At 40.9% G+C, this 20205-nt stretch overlaps 1 protein-coding gene across 4 annotated transcripts in view; it reads left to right on the plus strand.

The window, feature by feature from the left end:
- The window catches only part of KIAA1549 (KIAA1549 ortholog), a 233275-nt gene that overhangs the window by 98211 nt on the left and 114859 nt on the right, over positions 1-20205 (plus strand). For all 4 annotated transcript variants that reach the window (XM_005296403.5, XM_042851614.2, XM_065581832.1 and 1 more), the window contains 2 exons: positions 10767-13562; positions 15160-15248. In XM_005296403.5, coding sequence (XP_005296460.2) covers positions 10767-13562; positions 15160-15248 — 2885 coding nt within the window. The remainder of the gene's footprint in view (positions 1-10766; positions 13563-15159; positions 15249-20205) is intronic.

The raw sequence follows: 20205 nt of genomic DNA on the forward strand, positions 1-20205 counted from the left end.
AAACATGTTGGCCAAACAGTTTAAAGCTCAGTGAAGGTTATTTATTTTCTTCTTTGTCAGCATAGTTAAGGATCTGTGTCACTGAGAAGTGTCTCTATGGATAATGGGGTTACTGAGGTACAGAATAAGCTTAATTTTAATTAGGCAGCTATGTTTGTTTTTTGGGCTGCATGTTACCTCACCACTAGAGTTTTTTTACAGCTGCAACACAGTTTTTACAAAGTGCATCTTTATTTTAAAAAAGGATGTGTTAAATCTGAACAAAGGGATCTAAAACACTTGTATCTGGTCTAGGTAATCTCTGTCAAAGAGGAGGTTAATATAAATTTAGTTGCTGTTTTCAGTGCTTCTAATATCTGCATTTTAGAGGAGGCCAGAACCAGAAAGCATGTCAATTGTATTTTGGTTGGATATCAACTGACACAAGGTCTTTAGAGAATAGAACTCAAATCACAATGCAGGCTCTCTTTAATTTGTTAAGAAAAAAAAGCATTTTATATTTTTCTTTAAAAGTGTGACCTAGTTATCACGATGAGCAAATGTAACTAGAGTTTTTCTTACAAAAGTTAATTCTAAGTCCGATTCAAGTTGTGTGCACTTTTTCTCTCACATATGGCTTCCCACACAATGATGTCATGTACAGCTAAATGCCAAAAAAGTGTGAATGCTCCCAGCAAAAGCTAGACTTTGAACTGTGACTTACAGTTCTATGTGTGTGCGCGTAAGCTGAAGCAGAGCTTTGGGCTTGTACAGTGTAACTGCCTTTATTTTTCTTAGCACTCTGGGTTTTCTTTTTATGTATCTGCAGTATTCTCAGGAGAATGTGATTAGTTCCTTAATTCAGTCTTCTCTCCTGACTTCTCCCGCAAATGCTCCACAATACCCTAGTTTTGAATAATCACTGTTATCTTGTTTTCACATCTGGATCATGGCAAGTTTGTTAAGAGGAGTTACAGAATGTGAATGCTCGGGGCGTCCATTGGTGTGAATGTTTTTTGGACAGCCTTAAAAGAGGATTTCTCTTATAATCAGATCCATGGGTCCTCTGTCTTCATGGTTCAAACCACCCCACCCCCTTCCAAAAAAAAAGAACAACCCTGTGTACTGTGCATCTATTTTGTTCACACAAGGCTTCTTAATATGCAGAATGTCCAAAGGCAATAATGTTGCACAGTACGGTTCTACATATGTTTACTGTTGTTTTTTAAATCCCTTCCCTGCCCTCTTTCCCTACTTCCTGACTCATAAGTCTGTCATTATTTTTGCTGTATTAAAAATTTAACTGAGATCACAAGTTTCTCAAAGCAAGGATTATTTTTGTTTTGTTTTTTGGGGCTTTTTAATTTGTTTATAAAGCAGCATGCACAACAATGGTGCTAAATAAATAAAAGCTGCATTTTTCTTTATCTGCCAAGGACTCAGCAGAGGGTCTTAATTCCACTCCAGCAAAGGATGTCATTACAAGAAATTCCTGAATCAGAGTAATGACTGCAGCTATTTCTATCAGCTACTGCAGAGGAAATACAGAATCCTGAACTAAGTCAAAAGCTTTTCTCCCTTAAAATGAGTGGGGCCCTTTTTGTCAGTCGCTATGGGAAACTATTTTCAAGCTGGAGGAGGAGAAAAATGGCGAATTTAATCATTTTGTAGTGATAAGTCGTAAAAGTAGAGCTTGTTATGGGCCTGATCGTGTCTTACAGGATTTTGGCCCATGTTGAGGGCAGTGTGCAGGTGCAGTACCCCCTAAGGATCACCATGAAACGCGGGTGGCCAACCTGAGCCTGAGAAGGAGCCAGAATTTACCAATGAACATTGCCAAAGAGCCACAGTAATACGTCAAAAACAACGAGGCGTACTTGTGGCACCTTATAGACTAACAGATTTATTTGTTAGTCTATAAGATGCCACAAGTACGCCTCGTTGTTTTTGCTGATACAGACTAACATGGTTACCACTCTGAAACCTGTCACCATGTAAGGCAGCCCCCCCATTAGCTCCCCCTCACTCCCAGCGCTTCCCGCTCATCAACAGCCCCGCCAATCAGCGCCTCCCCATTCCTCCCCTCACCTCCCGATCAGCTGTTTCGTCGCGTGCAGGAGGCTTGGAGGGGGAGGAGGAAGAGCGAGGGCACAGCAGGCTCAGGGGAGGGGGCGGGAAGGGTTGGAGTGGGGGCAGAGCCAGGGGTTGAGAAGTGAGCAGCCCCTGGCACATTGGAAAGTTGGCACCAGTAATTCCAGCCCCGGAGTCGGTGCCTATACAAGGAACCGCATATTAACTTCTGAAGAGCTGCATGTGACTCCGGAGTCACAGGTTGGCCACCCTTGCATGAAAGATTGTGCTCAGAGAGGCAGGATTTCTGCCTAGGCTCTCCAGCATGCAGTGAGAATTCATCTGCTGCTACACCTCTCGTGTGAGCCTGGCCATCTCTGCTGGCAAACATGAAGAGAGAGCCTTGCCACCTCTGTCTCCTTTGTTGTAAAGAGCTTGCTCCCGGAAAGTCTTCAGTTGTGTCTAGCTGCTGCACAGGAGTGCAGACTACCAGATGGGTAGCTTCTTGTACTGTCTGCACCTGTGGAGCAGCTGGGCACACTCTGAGCCTACATGGATAAAGAGAGACTTCAGGATGTCCTCCTTTTGGAAATCTATAGAAACGTAAAAGGCACTGAAAGTGTGTGAATGTTATATATCTTCTCACGCACTTTATACTTGCACTAAAGTTTTGAAATATAACCATTTATACTTGGCCTGGTATTTTATCTCCTGCTTTGTATAATGCTGAAACTTAGCATAGGCTTCTGGACTTTTGCCTTATTGAAGGTGGACTAAGCAACTTAATTCATCGCAATTAAATTTCATAAGCACATATGTTAAATATGGTAGACATTTTGGATCTTTTAGAATAAAAAAAAATTCTCAGAGAAATAACTATTGAGCATGGCCTGTGTGCTTTTCAAAAGTGTGCACTGGTGTCGTAAATATAGTAACCTGTTGTGATTGGAGTTCCCGGGGGGTCACTCTGAGATCGCTCAATTAGGGCAAACTGCAAAGAATGGGGCAGACAATTCCCAAAACTGGTGGTTATTCTAATACTTAGATTCTCCAAGCCAGCAACAAAAAGCTTCTACAATACCTTACTGGTTACCCAGAAGCCAGAAATACAGTTCCCTTAAAACAACCAAGCCTTGGGCTTCCACCCAGACAGCCAGGTCAAAAATGATGAGAATTACTGAAAATCTTGTTCATCATATAAAAAGTTCTACCAATCTCAAAGGATTGGAGATTGGTACATTACCCTCCAGATTAATGAATATTTCAGATCTTACCCAAATACATGATTACAGCCAATTCTTATTAACTAAACTAAAATTTATTTAAAAAAAGAAGAGAGTGAGTATTGGTTAAAGGTAGGGTAGGAATAGAGTTCTTAAGTCAGTTTCATAGTAGAGATGGTGAGCCCTAGAGTTGCAAAGAGCCCTTTTCAGAATCAGTTAATCAGGTTATAGTCCAATGTCCAAATATTCAATATCAGGGCAGTCCAGATGGGACTGGAGACCTCAGTCTTGCGACTTAAACTTCCCTTGCATGAAGCTTAAGCAGGTCTGAGATTAAAAGGATCGGGGCATAAGATTTCTTTATATAGATCACTGGCAGTTATAATAGCCTTTTGACTGTAGATATTCCTTTGGTGAAGAACAGCAGCTTTGAAGTAGAACTACCTGTTTCTTATGTACACACAAGTAACTAGTTGCATTCATCAGCATAAGGTAATTATCCATTAAGCAGTTCATAGACCATTTACTACAGACTTCAAAGAGAAATATAGACAATGACATTATTACACCCAAGTTTCATCTAAATGTTAATATTTCCTTTTGGTCTCTGAATCAATAGCTCTAATAATAGCCAGGAGCCATTTGTTTACATGGTTAGCATCTAACAAGATATAAGTAATTCATACAATTAGTATTACCTCTAATTTTCTAAAAATACATTTCAAAGCTCTAGTCTATCTAACATGAAATGGCCCCAATTACCATTTACATACTTTTCAAACATGTCTCTAAAGGTTGAATCTGGTTCAGTTAGCCTGCTAGTTGTGTAACCCTTTCTGGCCCTGTCACATCTGTGTATTCTATTGGCCTAGTATGACTTTCTGTAACATTTTATAAAGATTTTGCCATACTTGTGGTTCAGTTATATATGTCCCCAAGCAAGGTAATAATATTCTATCAGTATGCATGCCACTATATAGGGATCAAAAACTTAAAAAGCCTCGATCCACTCTCCTGGTTAGTACATGCTCTCCAAATTAGTGGGTGCACTTAAAAAGTTGTTCCATATTCTGTCTTAATATAACTGCTGTAGTGCTTTATGATTTATAAGAGAAAGAAGCAAAGCAAGCTCCCTTCTCAGTCATTCTTTTACTACTTTTGTACACCTCTCTACAAAAAAGTCCCAGGCATCCTGCTTTTCAAGTGCAAATGCTACTATAAATTGGTATTTTCTTGTGAGGCAGGCATCCAAGTAAATTTGCCCACAGACTTGATAGGAGAACTGTGTAAATGGTTTGTGAGGACACAGCATACAAAGACCTGCTTGACCACAGCTAATCCAGAAAGGACAATGTTAAATGATTAAACAGTCATAGAGTCTTTGAGTTTTTGACCCTTTGAGGAAGACTTTATGATTCTTCAAATGCATTTGCCACTATCATTGTGGTGAGGATTTCTCTGCACCAGGCACACAGATGGTCCCCTCTTGAGCTGCATTCAGGCATTTCCATCTCCTTTTGCTCCCTGTGGCAAGTGGGGAAAATGTTGGCAAATGTCTTTTTGAAACGGAAGGCATGCTATCCCTCAACATACCGACATTTAAGTAATTGTGTGACTTGTACATTGCATGCAGAGCGCTTTACCATGTCATAATTTAGGATCCATTGTTATGTAATGCATTAATCATAATAATTTCCCGTATTGGTCTAAGTACTATCATGTGGTTGTCTCTGTTTAATGTTATTGAGCATGGTAACAGGAGGGAGCTTTGTTCCTTATCTACAGAATAAGAGCATTAAAATAGGAATGTACTGTTACAAATAAACTTTTATTACGTGTAGGTCACTGTGTCCATGCACATTCAAAAGATCATTCATAAAGTAACTTTTGTTTTGAGTAGTTTGCTGGTCCTGGTTGAGGCTTACAGACCTCTGCTTACCCACTTCCAAGTGTTGCTCTGGCTTCTCGAAGAGAGAGCATTTTTATTTCTACCCTCAAAACGTAGTTTTCAAAAAATGTATAGTCTCTTCTATTGCATTCGTCACTGTAATGTCTGAGCATCTCACATCCATTAATGAATTCAGCTTTGCAACATTCCTCTAAGGCAGGAAATTAATAGCCCATATTACAGATGGAGAACTGAGAAACAGATGAGTGAAGTGACTTTCCTAAGGTCACAGAGGATGTTTGTGGCAGAGCTGGGACTAGAAATTGGATCTCTGGACTGGGACTCCAGTGCTTTTTACCGCAAGATCATTCTTCCTTCCCTTGGAGGACAGTTTATAGATGACATTGGGTGTATGATGCGGGAGTGCCGCAAGATCATAGAAATATATGTCTCCTATGACTTCCATGAAAAGTTGGCTGTCCCGCTGCCTGCTTATGACACACACTTGGCTGGATAGCATTGTGTAATTTGTTGCAGAAGGAGTCTATATACCTCTACCTCGATATAACGTGACCCGATATAACACAAATTTGGATATAACGCGGTAAAGCCGTGCTCCAGGGAAGCGGGGCTGCACACTCTGGTGGATCAAAGCTAGTTCAATATAACACGGTTTCACCTATAACGCGGTAAGATTTTTTGTCTCCCTAGGACAGCGTTATAGCGAGGTAGAGGTGTATTATGGAACAAGACCTCTGATTTGGTTATAGGAAGGTACAGCCCTGTTGTTTCTTGTCTACCAGAGTTTGTGTTGGTGTATCCACAATGGTGTATGGCCATAATCCTATTTGTACTTGAAATCTCCAAAGGTAGATCGACCAGTTTGAATAAGCATCATGTTCTCATCCTCAGAAGTCCTCAATGACATACTTGAATTACTGGTGAGTTATGTTCTAACTCCACTCATTACTGTGGGTAGTTTGGAAGTTAATGTTAAAGATAGTTTATCAGCATGGCGTCACTGGCAAACACTTATGTCTGCACCGACTAAAGAGTAGTCTGCAACCTAAGCCATTGCACTTGTGCCTCCGTTACTCATCTGCTCATAGCCACAAGTGTTCTCCTTTTACTTTTTCAAGCTGTAGCTCAGAATCATAATTCTGTTTCCTGAGCCATCTAATCTCTTTTTTTAATGTTATCAGCTTTGTGGATTTTGGCTTGTTGGATTGGTGCCCTGTCATCATTGCCTGGCTCAGTAACAGTATAGTTGTCCACAGATAACAGCCTTGCTGGCAGACAAGACAGTACTGATATTAGTCAATAACGTTGTGCAGTTCATAACATAAACATACAGACCACCTGTGCTCTGGTATATTTTATTGTCCCAGAGAATAGCTGGATTGGCTGCTTTGCAGTAATGAGGGGTTTGTCTGTCGTGCAGTATGCTTTACCTGAGGCTTGCCTTCTTCCATGAACATCACTTTATTTTTATGCTTTCTCTTCTATCTGCTTTTTTGGAGCCCCTGCTACAAGTCCTATCTATTCTTGATGAGTTGTGCACACCGTTCTGATATGTAGCAGTCTAATAATGCAGTGTTGTCCTGGAGATGGCAGAAAACAATAATTTGTATTATTAATGACATGCCATTGATACTCCCTTGTTTCTTAAGAGCCCAGCAGTGTGTACAGTATGTAAAACTTTGGCTAGCAAACTTGCTATCCGATTGTTCAAAATCAATAATGAACAAATAGTCATGGAGTTTAAGGCGAGAAGGGACTACCAGATTACCTGGTGTGACCTCCTGTACATCACAGGCCACCATCACTAGCTACTGCCTTTGTTCTGTTGAATTTCATCCCATTTCTCTTACTCCAGTCTCTGCAAGTTCACTTCCTATATAATAATCTGATCCTTTTCTGTATTGATGGTGCCTCCCAACTTTGTGTCATCAGCAGATTTCATTAACACACTCCTTTTTGTGCCAAGGTTGTTAAAATATTGATAAGATTGGTCCCAAGTCTGATCCTTGAGGAACTCCACCACTAACATCCTTTCAGTCCAATAACTCGTCTTTCAGCACCACCCATTGCCTTCTTCCCTTTGGCTGGTTTCTTACCCACCTTACAATTATTGAACTAATTCCCATATTTTCTAATTTAACTAACGATTTCCCATGTAGCACTGTGTCAAATGCTTTCGTGTAGTCCAAGTACATTAGATCTACTGAATTTCCCTTATTTAAAAAATCAGTTATCTTAGCAAAGAAGAAAATCAGGTTAGTCTGGCACAATCTACCTTTGGTAAACTCATGTTGCATTATATTCCCTTTTCTGTTTACCTCCATGAATGTAATTATTCTTTCCTGCAAGATTTGTTCTAAAGCTTTGCAAGCTATTGAAGTGAGACTATTAGACATTCCATTTGTCGAAGCGCCCAGCACTTTCATCCTTTCTCTGTTAGTAACTTCTCCAAGGCATTTATATCTCAGTAAAACTTCAGTATCCTTCACAGCATCTTACAGGAGCTTGCTCACTTTCATGACATCTGTCAGATGGCTCTCAAGGCCATTTAAAGGACACCAGAGCATGGCAAAGGTCTTGCTTGCTTTTACTGTATGTTAACCCTTTATGTGGTTTGAATAAGAACTAATGGAAATCTCCTCTCAAGAAATGCCTATTACAAAGTCACAGCCTGGATTCAGAGCAACATTCCTCACCTTCTTATATTTGTATATATAAGCTTATATTGCCAGCCTGCATGCTCATTAGATGTCTTGCAGTACTGCAACTGTTTTTACAACACAATATCATGCAACAACTCTCAATTGCTTCCAGCAGAATTTGCTTAGTATTCATTCTTCTATCACTATCATAATGCCAAAAATCCACAGAGTTCTCAGTATGAATCTCTGGATGATGCACAGAGATAGTGCAGGCACCATTGAAAGTGATTCCAGTGTCCCTGGAACAGGCATAAATATCAGCAGATATAGATTTGGACCAGTGTTCCCAGGACATGTGAAGAGATCGGTTCATAATTGCACACAGTAAGTAGATTGTAGTAATACTTGCATTTCATAATAGAGATGCATAGTGTATACATTTTTATAGTTGGTGTGGTTGTTGTGGTAAAGAAGCCTAATACATCTGCCTTGCTGATGCAGATGAAAATATAAGTCACAAACAAAAAACAAAGAACTGCCTCCCCTAAAGTCTCTGGGTGTTCAAGATAAGTTTGGCATTGCCATAAGCAAGTGCACAGAGAACAAAGTATGAGAAAGGAGGACAGTATTATGGAAACACTAGGTAAATCTTTGTGTGTGTGTGTGTGTGTGTATACTACATATAGAAGTTATATATGTTTACAATGTTCAGTCAATAGTCTGTCGCTTTATTCTTTGGTCATTGTCTGCACACTCAAGAGGTGATTAAGAAGAAGCACAAAAACCAGGTCAAAAGATGGATCAATGTCAGGGAGGCGTCTTCTGATGGAGCGATGCACCCTGGAGTTTAACCTGAACTATATCCAAAGCACCTGCTGAAGTTTTGTGTCTGGGGAGCAATTAGCAGACAAGGTGTTGGCCTTCATATTGGAAGGCACTTTTTCACAATCATTCCAATTACTATGCAAGTGAATCAAAATCTTTTGTAAAATTCATAATGATATGGTACACTGCCCTATATACTGGGTTCACAGGGATAATGGAATGAAAACTATTTGAGCAGAAAATCATCAAGGATACAATTGTGATTACGTATGGGTATTAGTCTTGCACAGATTTTTTTTTTGCCAAGGAAGATACAATCAAAAGATTGTTTACTGTAATGCAGTGATTTTATACTTGGTCCATGCTTTATGGTCACTCTGTTTTTTGTTCATATAGTGACCCAAGGCCACATAACTGCTTCTGCCTGTATTGAGGCGCAGGGGATAAACTCTGTTCAGATTTTACCTGAGTGAGTAGTGCATATGCTGCAAGATACTGTGCATGAGTTCCATAAAATAAAATTTTACCATAGCACACGTCCTTTATTGGTAGTGTCCTGCATACTAGTTCTAATCTGTTGGCATTTTTCAGATCACCAGATATGAAACTAATCACATTAATGTGTCAGCAGTTGAAAAATTATATTGGGGCATTTGCCAGACTGACCAAAAAGGAGCAGCTTGTCACAGCATCATTTTTGGGGGGTGGTGGTGGTGGTAGTCTGAAAGTGTAACAGACATATGAGCTACCTTTGCAAAGACTTGCCACAGGTTATTGAATGTAAGAGATGCTCTAGCAGGATGTAAACACAACTCCAGTTGGACAACTTAATGTACCTCTATAGAGCACTTTTTGTTTTATATCACCGCATTGTATATGATGATATGTAATTATATTTCTTAACTGTTTAGTTCCTTTTCTGTGACTAAACTGTCTTGTGTATATTTTCCCTTGTTACATGCACCATTGCAGTGGTGTTTCAGTAGCATCCCATGAACACTACCGTGACAGCAGTGGGGTTGGGTGGGATAGCAGGGTGATCAGATGGCATATTTTATATGTGAAGTGTCCTGAGGTAGCTCTCTTGCGTTTGGCTGCAGGGTCAGTACTTGGATACTGAAACTCACATGGAGTATTCAAGACACAATCTGCCTTCCTCATTCACACAAGCACACATGTTTCTGAAACAGCTGCCATATAGGTCTCCCATCACACCCCAAGAACACCACCATGAAAGGGGAAAGTGACATGCGAAGAGAAAGCAAGTAATGTTCAGATGAGGGTATATCCTGACAGTTGGTTTTCAGCTTTTCTCATAGATGCTCAAGTCCAGCCATTTCCAGTTGGATCCTGGTAGATGGGAACAGTAAAATTGTATTCCCAATGAAGTAATAGAGTTATAATTACTCTACCCGTGGCTTGTGAGTGCAGAGTAATGATCAAATGAAATGGTCACAGTATACTGCTCAGAGACTAGGAGAGGACCACATGGCCGCATTAACATAGGTTCATATCTTGTTAGAAGCAATTAATAAACTCTAGTGTAGCTTTGACACTGAGCTAAGTGTCGCTCAAAAGCTTGTCTCTTTCACCAACAGAAGTTTGTCCAATAACAGAGATCACCTCACCCACCCTGTCTCTTTAAAAATCCTATCAGTTTGGTGGGTTTAGTTAGACGAGGGATTGGCAACCTTTGGCACGCGGCTCGCCAGGGTAAGCACCCTGGTGGGCTGGGCTGGTTTGTTTACCGGCCGCTTCCGCAGGTTCAGCCGATTGCGGCTCCCACTGGCCACGGTTTGCCGCTCCAGGCCAAAGGTTGCCGATCCCTGAGCTAGTCCATTGCTATGCTGCGTCAGGTGTGGATTGGGAAGAGCTTAACATTAAGCTACTCTGCCTCCATGGAATGTATTACTGTAATAAAACTTAACATTTGTGTTGACAGTCTATACTGTCATTCAGAAGTTTTGTCTCAGTCTTGGTTGTCACTTTACGATTATTATCTCAGAATTCTGAGTATGTTGCCTATTAACCACCATTTGTAGGGTTTCCTGAAACAGTCTTAGTTTGATTGTATTTGCTTACATTATAACTGATCAAATTTTGTCTTTTATTTTTCAGATGGTGTATCCTTGGAGAAGCAAAATCTTTCCTTACTCTCAGTGGGATCTAAACTACATCGAAGTACAGTGAGCAGCATAGCACACATGGCCTTAACACAAAGCACAGTACAACCCCAGGAAAAAAATTTTCTTCATGTGGTTTTATCATCACTTACCACTCCCTTTGATATGACTTTATTTGACCAAGAAAGAATGAGCAGAAGTTCAGAAGGAAGAACTATGCCTGTGGGAGATGTCACAGTAACTAGCAATGAAGCATTTTTAAGTGACGATGGATTGATTAGCTCCTTTCCGAATGAACAGTGGACTCCTTCACTAAAGTCTATTACAGTGGAGTATCATTCAGATAATTCAGTAGAGCCACCAAGAGAAACCTTAGAAACTGTGTTGCTAAAACCTTCATTATCTGTCCTTTTGTTGCCATATGACGAAATGAAAACAGCACAACAAATGACATCATCACGTGCTGCCTCTGGTCACAGTCGTGCTTTCACACAATTGAAGCCTTTTGCTCCAGATGGTATAATTCCAACTACAAGCAGAGACTTGCTATTGTACCCCACAAATACAGATATTTATTTAAGTTCCACTACATCAGAGGTGGTGGTTGGACTGGCGGGAAATGTAGATGGAAGCTATGCATCTAGTTCAGACTCCTCACTGTTTTTGCCTTTTGATACTACTTCAGAAGGGTCCTCTGTTCTTACAAGACAGCTGAATGAGGATAGCCAACTTAACCCAGATGCTTTGGCAAAAAGTACTGATCAATACACTGAAGCTTACCCTGATGTGAATAGGGATGCAACAGAAACTTTGGATCTAAGGGCCTATTCTGTTGCAAGCATTTCTAGGGCAGCACCTGTTTTGGTAACCAGCATGGAGCCTGCTTTGTTTTCAATTAGTCTTCCATATGTGTCTTTCCCAGTTCACTCAGCTGCTGGTTCCACTGACTCAGATACTTTTGTTACTGATGACTTGTTTACACATGTGTTTTCCCATAAATCCTCCAGTACAACACCAAATTTGCCTGGCAATTTAGAAATACCAAGTCAAGTTGAGCTCTTCAATGAGTTCATAAGCCCAGTGCCTTTCACTAGACCATATGCTTCATGTTCGTACTGTGACTTTGCCTCAGTTCCACCAGAACAAGTCTTTTCAGCAGGACACACAGAACATGATGTGGGTTCGGGTGATTATATTGAAACATTGTCCTTCACAGCCTCTGAGGAAAAAGGCATTACTCCACTTACAACTGTAGTTACTGACTTGTATGAGCTGGAGGAGTCAACTCCTGAAATCTTTGATACTACTTTTCCATCAAGACCCGTTGTTTCATTTTCTTCAAGACTTATAGAAGTCTCTGAGTCAGACTTGTTTTTTTCAAACAGTGTGGACGTTGGTCTTAACATAATGAGTACAACAATATTGCCTTCCTACAGACAGCCCTCTGAAGGAATATCATTGGATATCACTTCTGTTCAATTCCCCTTCCCTATTACTGAAACTGTTACTTTAATATCTGGTATTAGAGCAAAACCTTCTGATATCACCAGCGTTCTCCTTGAATCCGTGTTTACCACAAGTGAGAATATACCGTCAGTTACATTCAAACATACAGGCCTGCTGGAATCACCTGAATTTATGCCCTCAGAATCTGTACTTTGGCTTGACAAAACACCTGCAAGTGTTTCAATGGACAAATCATCTGTAAATATTTCAGATTTTTCATCCAACCTTTTATCAACACCGTTTCTCTCTGAACCTAGCAGCTGGTCATCTTTATCATCTGCTGTATCCACCTTTTATTCAAGAATGCCAAGTGATTTATCAACACTATTACCTCAGGTCTTCCCTACACTGCTGGGGACATCGGTAGTTTTTGATGATTCCTCTAGTTGGGAATCAACTGAGTTTCCTGCCATTGACAGCACAAGCACAGAGGTTTCTCATCTCTCTCCCTGGCAGACTTCATACCTTTATTCAAATACATTTTCTGTTCCAAACACACACAATCCTGAAGTAATATCATCAAGTTTTTACTCTTACTCTTCCATGTTACTAGAAGGAACATCAGTCTTGCTAATGGATTCTGAAGTTTCGTTTACCTCAATTTTCACAGAAGCTACCTCTCAGTTAGAGTCTTCACTCTTCTCCCTTGAATCAGCAGTTCCTACACTGGTGCTGTCCATTTCTGACTCAGAATCTTTTCTCACCAGCAATATCTTGGTTGATGAAACACAGTTGACCTCATGGTTTACCACCTTTCAGACAACTCCTGTCTTAAGTGTATCTTCGTCCCTTCTCTCAACTGTTACAGCTTCAGATGAGGATACTGGTGCTACTGCTAACCACACATTGCTTTTAACATCTCTTTCCAAGGCAACTGCTAGTACAGCACATTTTACAACAAATCCATATACACCGTTGTTGAATACGGATGTGAACAGCATTACCGCTTCACCTACAGAGTCAATTTCTGTGGTTACATCATTTGTACCTACACAGCTGCCTCCATCCATAAACACTTCCACTGAATTTGGCACACAAACAAAAACTAGTGTAACTGAAGTTACCAATAGAACAAGTGCTACTACTGCCACTACTACCACCATTAGTAGCATAGTTGGCCATCGTACAACTACTGAGAGCAACTCAAGTACTTCCTCATCCCCTTCTACTGCTGTAGTGACCACGACTCCATCTGAAGCTATAATTATCACCTCTGCCATGACCACAACCCGACAACCATATGTTTGTGACATCACTGTTCCCGATACTTACTTAATCATGGCTGGTAAGATATTGCTAACTTTTTCAATTTTTTTCTTTAAAATTATTTCAAAACTATTCCCCATTCTCCCCCCCCCCCCCACACACACAAATCACTAATGAACATCACCTTCTAATGCTAATCTTATCATTTAAATTACACATGTATGGGCGCTCAATGAACATTTGAAAGGAACACAGCATGGAATGTAGATTACTAAATGTAAACCTACTGTCTTGTTTACATGTACTTGTTATGAAGGGCCAGATTTTCAAAACTCAGCCTATATTTCCATGCATACAGCCTGGTTTGTATCCCTTGCTCATACAAATTATAAAATTTAGCTGCACAAAACCTGTCCCTTGTGCACAAGTGTAGTGCAAATGGTGCTTTAAAATTGATCATGCATACATGTAGGCTTAATTGCAGCTCCTTTATAATTTTGGTGTTAAATTTATAGTATTCTTACAGGACTCTTATGCAGACTCTTTTAATAACATGGTGGAATAAGTTTCCCTTTCAAGATATTGGGACTGTTTATAAATGCCATAATTTAAAATAAACTTTAGAACATGTGAAACTAAAGTCAGTTTTTCTAAATATCTTTAACATTTTATTTTGTCATGTGAAAATGAGCTATGTACCTGTATTTGGATTATTTTAGTTGGACTTGGTGTGGTTATGATCAGAAAAGTGACTTTGTTTGCTTAAAAAGAAAGTTGCCTTGTTACTGCCAAGCTAACTACAGTTGTGAAGGAGCCATATTTGATGTCAACCAACAAAAAATTTCCATTTAAGTTTTATGGTCAGAATGTGTGCGTTTGATGTATAAAACAGAAAGAACAGAGTTTAATTTTTTCCAGATATGAGGGTGAGTTGGCTGTGCTAGTGTTAAGAAAGATCGTGGGTTTTTTTGGGGGGGGGAGGAGAGAACTTGTAAACAGAGCAGTTTTATTATGCAAATATTTGATGGAGAATAAATACAAAATACCAAGATGCCATTTTACAGTTGTTTTCAATAATCACTGTCATAATTTAAAGTGTGGTTATGGTTAGCAATGCACCTGTGAGTGTTTATAAAGTACCTTCTTAGTCAACAGTCTGCCTCCATGTGTAATCAGTGCAGTGTTTGCTTGCTTTTTTTTTTTTTAAACAAAAATAACATTGGTGGTTTTTTTTTAAAAGCCTATTAGTAGTGTATATCCAACACAGTTATTGGACAGCAATTTGCATTCTATTCTGGCTTATGCATCATCTACAGAATTGTTAACTGTATTACAACAGCAGAATCTTTATTACAAGTGCTCAAATAAAAAAGAACACAGTTTGACTTTCAGATCCAGTTTGAATTTAAGGTCATTGTTTTTACTAGCAGATGAACAAATTTGATATGGAAAAAGTTGAGAGAAAATAACCACAGAATCCATGAAGCTATTTATAGAGTCACTTTTTCAGGGTATAATTGCACTTCTGTCTGCATCTTATCCCTATGTCTTACGCCTTCAACACACTTGACCTCATTACCTGCTTTGTCTTGCATCAAAAAACTGAAAATGCAACATTGAACCAAAGCACCATAGATGAAGCTAAAATGAACTTACTGACTCTCGTTAATTTCCAGTGCTGGCCCGCAGAGCTGTGCTAGAAAATGTCAGTGATTCCATCAAAGAAGTGCTGAGAGTTCAGTTCAGGCGCTCAGTAGAACTGGAGGTAAGTGGTACCAAATGTGTATGTTCTTTGCTTAGTATAATACTATAGTGTGGTGTGTTTTTGTTTTTAATTTTCCTGTATAAAATTACGATTAAAAACACAAAAACCTGGTGATTCTAAAGCACAGAGGAATTTTGTTTGAGGTTAAACAGGAATACTGTATACATAAAACATCTTTTCTTGCATTTTTAGTGCAAGTGTAACATGAATTGTTACTTATATTTTTATAATGTGACAGATTTAGGGAAGTGCGCCTTTCTCTCTGGCTTGGATAAGCAGTGCTCCCCCTCAGCTCACACTCTTTATTGGCTGCTGTGTTGAGCGCTGCCCCACCTGTTTCAATCCACTTTAACCCCTGCATAGATTAATATTGAAAGGTGAACTGAAAAGCTTATACCATCTGAAATATCAGTTCAGGGCCCTGTCTTTCTCCAGTGCCAGCTGATGACATCCCAAGCACTTAAAACAAGACAGGGAGCCTTCTCCATAGCTTGTGCTCGTTTATGTTTTAGTGATATCAGTGCTTGCAGGGGAAATGTGGAATCCTGAACTTGATAGGTCGAAGAACATAAGAAATAATTTTCAATTGTTAAATGTCATTTTTAAGTCTACAGATAGGTAAGTCTGGGATATTCAGTAGTGTTTTTCCCTCTCTCCTCTGTGATGATGAAGTTTGTGTTTTTGTTTGTTTTAAAGGCTTAGACCACCCTCCAGGTTGGGGCACAAATCAAGTTTGGGAATCATAGGACCTTGAGAGGTCATCTAGTTCAGTAGTCCCCTGCACCCATGGCAGGACTAAGTATTATTTAGACCAGTGGTTCCCAAACTTGTTCTGCTGCTTGTGCAGGGAAAGCCCCTGGTAGGTTCGGCCAGTCGTGGCTCCCACTGTCCACGGTTCGCGGCTCCAGGCCAATGGGAGCTGCTGGAAGCGGCGGCCAGTACGTCCCTCGGCCCACACCGCTTCCAGCAGCTCCCATTGCCCTGGAGCGGCGAACCGCGGCCAGTGGGAGCCGCGATCGGCCAAACCTGCGGATGCGGCAGGTACACAAACTGGCCCAGCCTGCCAGGGGCTTTCCCTGCACAAGCAGCGGAACGAGTTTGGGAACCACTGATTTAGACAATCCCTGACAGGGGTTTGGAGATTTTTAAGAGCAGGTTAGACAATGATGGAGATTCCACAACCTCCCTTGACAATTTATTTCAGTGCTTAACTACCTTCACAGTTAGGAAGTTTTTCCTAAAGTCCTTCTAAACCGCTCTTGCTGCAATTTAAGCCCGTTACTTCTTGTCCTATCCTCAAAGATTAAGAAAAACAATTCTTCTCCCTCCTCCTTGTAATAACCTTTTATGTACTTGAAAATTGTTATCGTGTCCCCTCTCGGTCGTCTCTTCTCCAGGCTAAACAAACCCAGTTTTTTCAATCTTCCCTCATAGTTCATGTTTTCTAGACCTTTAATCATTTTTGTTGCTCTTGTCTGGACTTTCTCCAATTTCCCACATTTTTCCTGAAATGTGGTGCCCAGAACTGGACACAATACTCCAGTTGAGGCCTAATCAGCGCGGAGTAGAGCAGAAGAATTACTTTTTGTCATCTTTATATAACATTTCAACATAGTTCCCAAGGCTAAAAAATCAGTGTAAATTGGGACTTATATTAAAGGCTGCATTCAGCAAAAAGTACCCCTTTTAAAAAAATTCTCTGACAGACCCTAGAAGTAGTTTTTTGGGTGGCAAACGCAATGCTGACTTTACTCTCTGCACAATCAGATACTCTAAAATTTGAAATAATTACCATTGTTATGTAATGGTGGAAGAATCTGGCCCCTGAAGACTGAGCAAAGTTTAATTTACAATTTAATTGTTTACAAGGGTTTAATTGTATCTTTGTTCTGGGATGTTACATTTTGAGACTAACAGTAACTAACATAGTAATGCTAACAGTAACTCTTTGGGGCCAGCTCAGTTTAGCATTTTGGGTGTATTTCTGTTTACCTTAAGAATTACTGGCTTAGCTTTCTTTCATTCTTAACTATTATTGTTGACTCTACTGAATATTTTGAAGACTATTCAAAACATCTGCTGTTTATTCTCAGTGTTGTTCATTCAACAAACCAAGTTTTATAAACAAAGAGCTTTTCTCTAGCTTTCTGTTAATTTGACCATAATAGTTCAGCACAGATGCAACATCTCATTCTGTGCAAGATTTCTTTTTTAATTTTCCCAGCTTTCCTGGGTGGCTGAAGGCTAGTCTTAACTGCCTAGTTATAAAATAAAATAAATTAATGGAGATATCCTATCTCCTAGAACTGGAAGGGACCTTGAAAGGTCATCGAGTCCAGCCTCCTGCCTTCGCTAGCAGGACCAAGTACTGATTTTGCCCCAGATCCCTAAGTGGCCTCCTTAAGGATTGAACTCACAAGCCTGGGTTTAGCAGGCTAATGCTCAAACCACTGAGCTATCCCTCCCCCTAGGTTAACTTGAGTTATAACTCGTATGTTGCCCCTAACTTGATTCCCGTCCACATACACAAACCCTTAACTTGAGCGTAGTAGTGCTTGTAACTTGAGGTGCCTGGCCTGTTGGGGAGGGGGTAAGCTAAAGCTCAAGTTAACACAACTCTGTGTTAATCTGAGTGTAGATATCAGTTTAACTGCAATGAAGACGTAGCTTGAGGCACAAGAAGATCCAGCAGCTTGCCCCAAGGTCACAAAAGGAGTTAGTTACTCAGTTATGATTTGAATCTGGGATAATATTAACTCCCCAAGCCTTCATGCTTTCCTTATAAACATTGTTTAAAGAGAAACTGGCCCTACAACTGTACAGATTTATATAGTCTAGCAAAGCCTCCCTTGATTGGACAAATCTCAAATGTGTTGACCGTCAAGTTTGTTGCAAGTGCAACCCATATGAAAGGTTTGTCTTTGCTGCAAAGTTATCTTGAGTTATAACTTAAGTGTTGTTCTGTCTACTCTCACAAATTTCTAGCTCGAGCACAGTGATGTTTTAAACTCAAGCTAGCTGGCCTGTTGGGGTATTGGTTGAAGAATGAGTGCTGCTGATGCTCAAGCTACTGCATGCTGCCTGGATGCAGATAGTCTGCTTGAGTGCTGACATGTCTCTAATGCTGTCCCAGAATTCTCCTTGGGACCTTTGTTGTGTTTACCGTCCTGCTCCCTGGTTCAGGATTGAAAGTTACCTCCAGTCAGTATAAATAGCCTGCTTTGGTTTTCAGACAGTGCCTTAGCACGCAGCTTTCTGCACCTGTTGCACTTCTTCAGACCAGATGGCATCTGGTAGAGCATGCTAAGCATGCATCTAGCTGGCCTGAGTCTGACACCCATGTTCTTGTGGACCCTGTGGCGTGAGGCCAGTCAGAATGGCATCAGGACCAGAAATCAAGAGTCTTATAATGCTACCTCCAGTAAGCTCATTGAGGATGGGCTTCACTGGACTAGAGAAGATAAAATCCATGAAGAACCTGTACTGCCAGGCAAAGAACCACAAGTCCTAGCCTGATGACTCCCCTAGAATGTCCCCATTCTCTGAGGAGCTGCACTGGGTGCTCAGCAGTGTCCCAACCATGGAGCCTGAGTACACCCTGGACACCTCAAGGGCCCCCTGGAATGTGCATGGACTCAGGGGAGGAACTGGAGCCAGGGTCAACACCAGCCACAGCAATCTCAGCTGAGGCAGAGCAGATGTTTGCCACGTCCACGCACAGCCAGTCTGACCTCGTTCAGTACTCCTAGGACCTGTTTGGGGAGGAGATGGAGAAACAGACTGAGGAGAATGCAGCAGAGGAATCAGTGTCACCTCAGTTGGGTAAGGGAGTGAGTGATTTGCCCTTGTTATGGCTAGGGGGGATATGACAACATAAGGGGGCTGTTGTTGCCTGTTTAGGACCAATCTCTATTACTGTAGTGGGGGGCGTTGAGTGCTGGAGGGCAGGCTTTTATATTATACTGGTTTTAGGTTCACTTGAGGGGAAAGGGGAGAAATATCATCCCATTGGGCATGTACAGTCCAAGATGAATTCTGCGTGGGGGAACAAAATTTTAAACATGCAAGCAGTGATTTTTTTTGTGGTGCACACCCCTGCAGATATGCAAAGCCGTGGCTATTAATACAAGCCGAGCAATGGTCGCAAACACAGCAATGGGGGTGAGACAAGTATGGCTACAGAATGCGTGTACAGCAATGTTTTTTCTCACACTACCCTAGCATTATGTTTTTGGAGGCAGCCAAAGCTTTTAAAAAAAAAAAAAAAAAACACTAGCCTAGGAAATAAGTCCATTGCATGGTCTTTGGCAGTATTAAATCCAGAGCACTTGCAAAGTCTCTTGGAAATACAGGTCTGTGGTCTGGCTGCCAGAGTGGAAGGGGGTAGGTTGCAAAGGCACATCTGTGGTGGTTCTGTGTTACTGCCTCTAGTTCAGCATCTTGTTTATACTATCCCAGATTAGTTCACTAGTCCTCAGTCATCAGTCTGCCCATCACTCGCCAGATGATGAAACAGCTTCCTGGCATAGATGGGTGGTTATCTTCCAGAGTCCTGGAACACCTGTTCAGTGATTTCAGGCAGGTCACCTCTTCCATTGCCTGCACAACTTGAAATAACAGTACTGTCATGGAGTTAATGTTCTGTCATCCCAGGCCTGTCCCTCGCACACTCAAGTCCCCAACCCCCCTTTTAAAAATGAAATAATAAAAAAAAAGTGTGTGACTGTTGTGACAAAGTTCCTCCTCTATCTTGGTGGGTCCTGTGCTTATTGGCGGATTTTCTTGCTGCAGAGATTCACCATGTGGGTTGGGGAACAGCCCAGAGACCTTCCCCTCTGAGAGAACCCACAGTACAGGTCAATTGGGAGGTTTGGGGGGAACCCGGGCCCACCCTCTACTCCGGGTTCCAGCCCAGGGCCCTGTGGACTGCAGCTGTCTATAGTGCCTCCTGTAACAG

The sequence above is a fragment of the Chrysemys picta genome, chromosome 1, assembly GCF_011386835.1.
Source record: "Chrysemys picta bellii isolate R12L10 chromosome 1, ASM1138683v2, whole genome shotgun sequence".
Lineage (NCBI taxonomy): Eukaryota > Metazoa > Chordata > Testudines > Emydidae > Chrysemys > Chrysemys picta.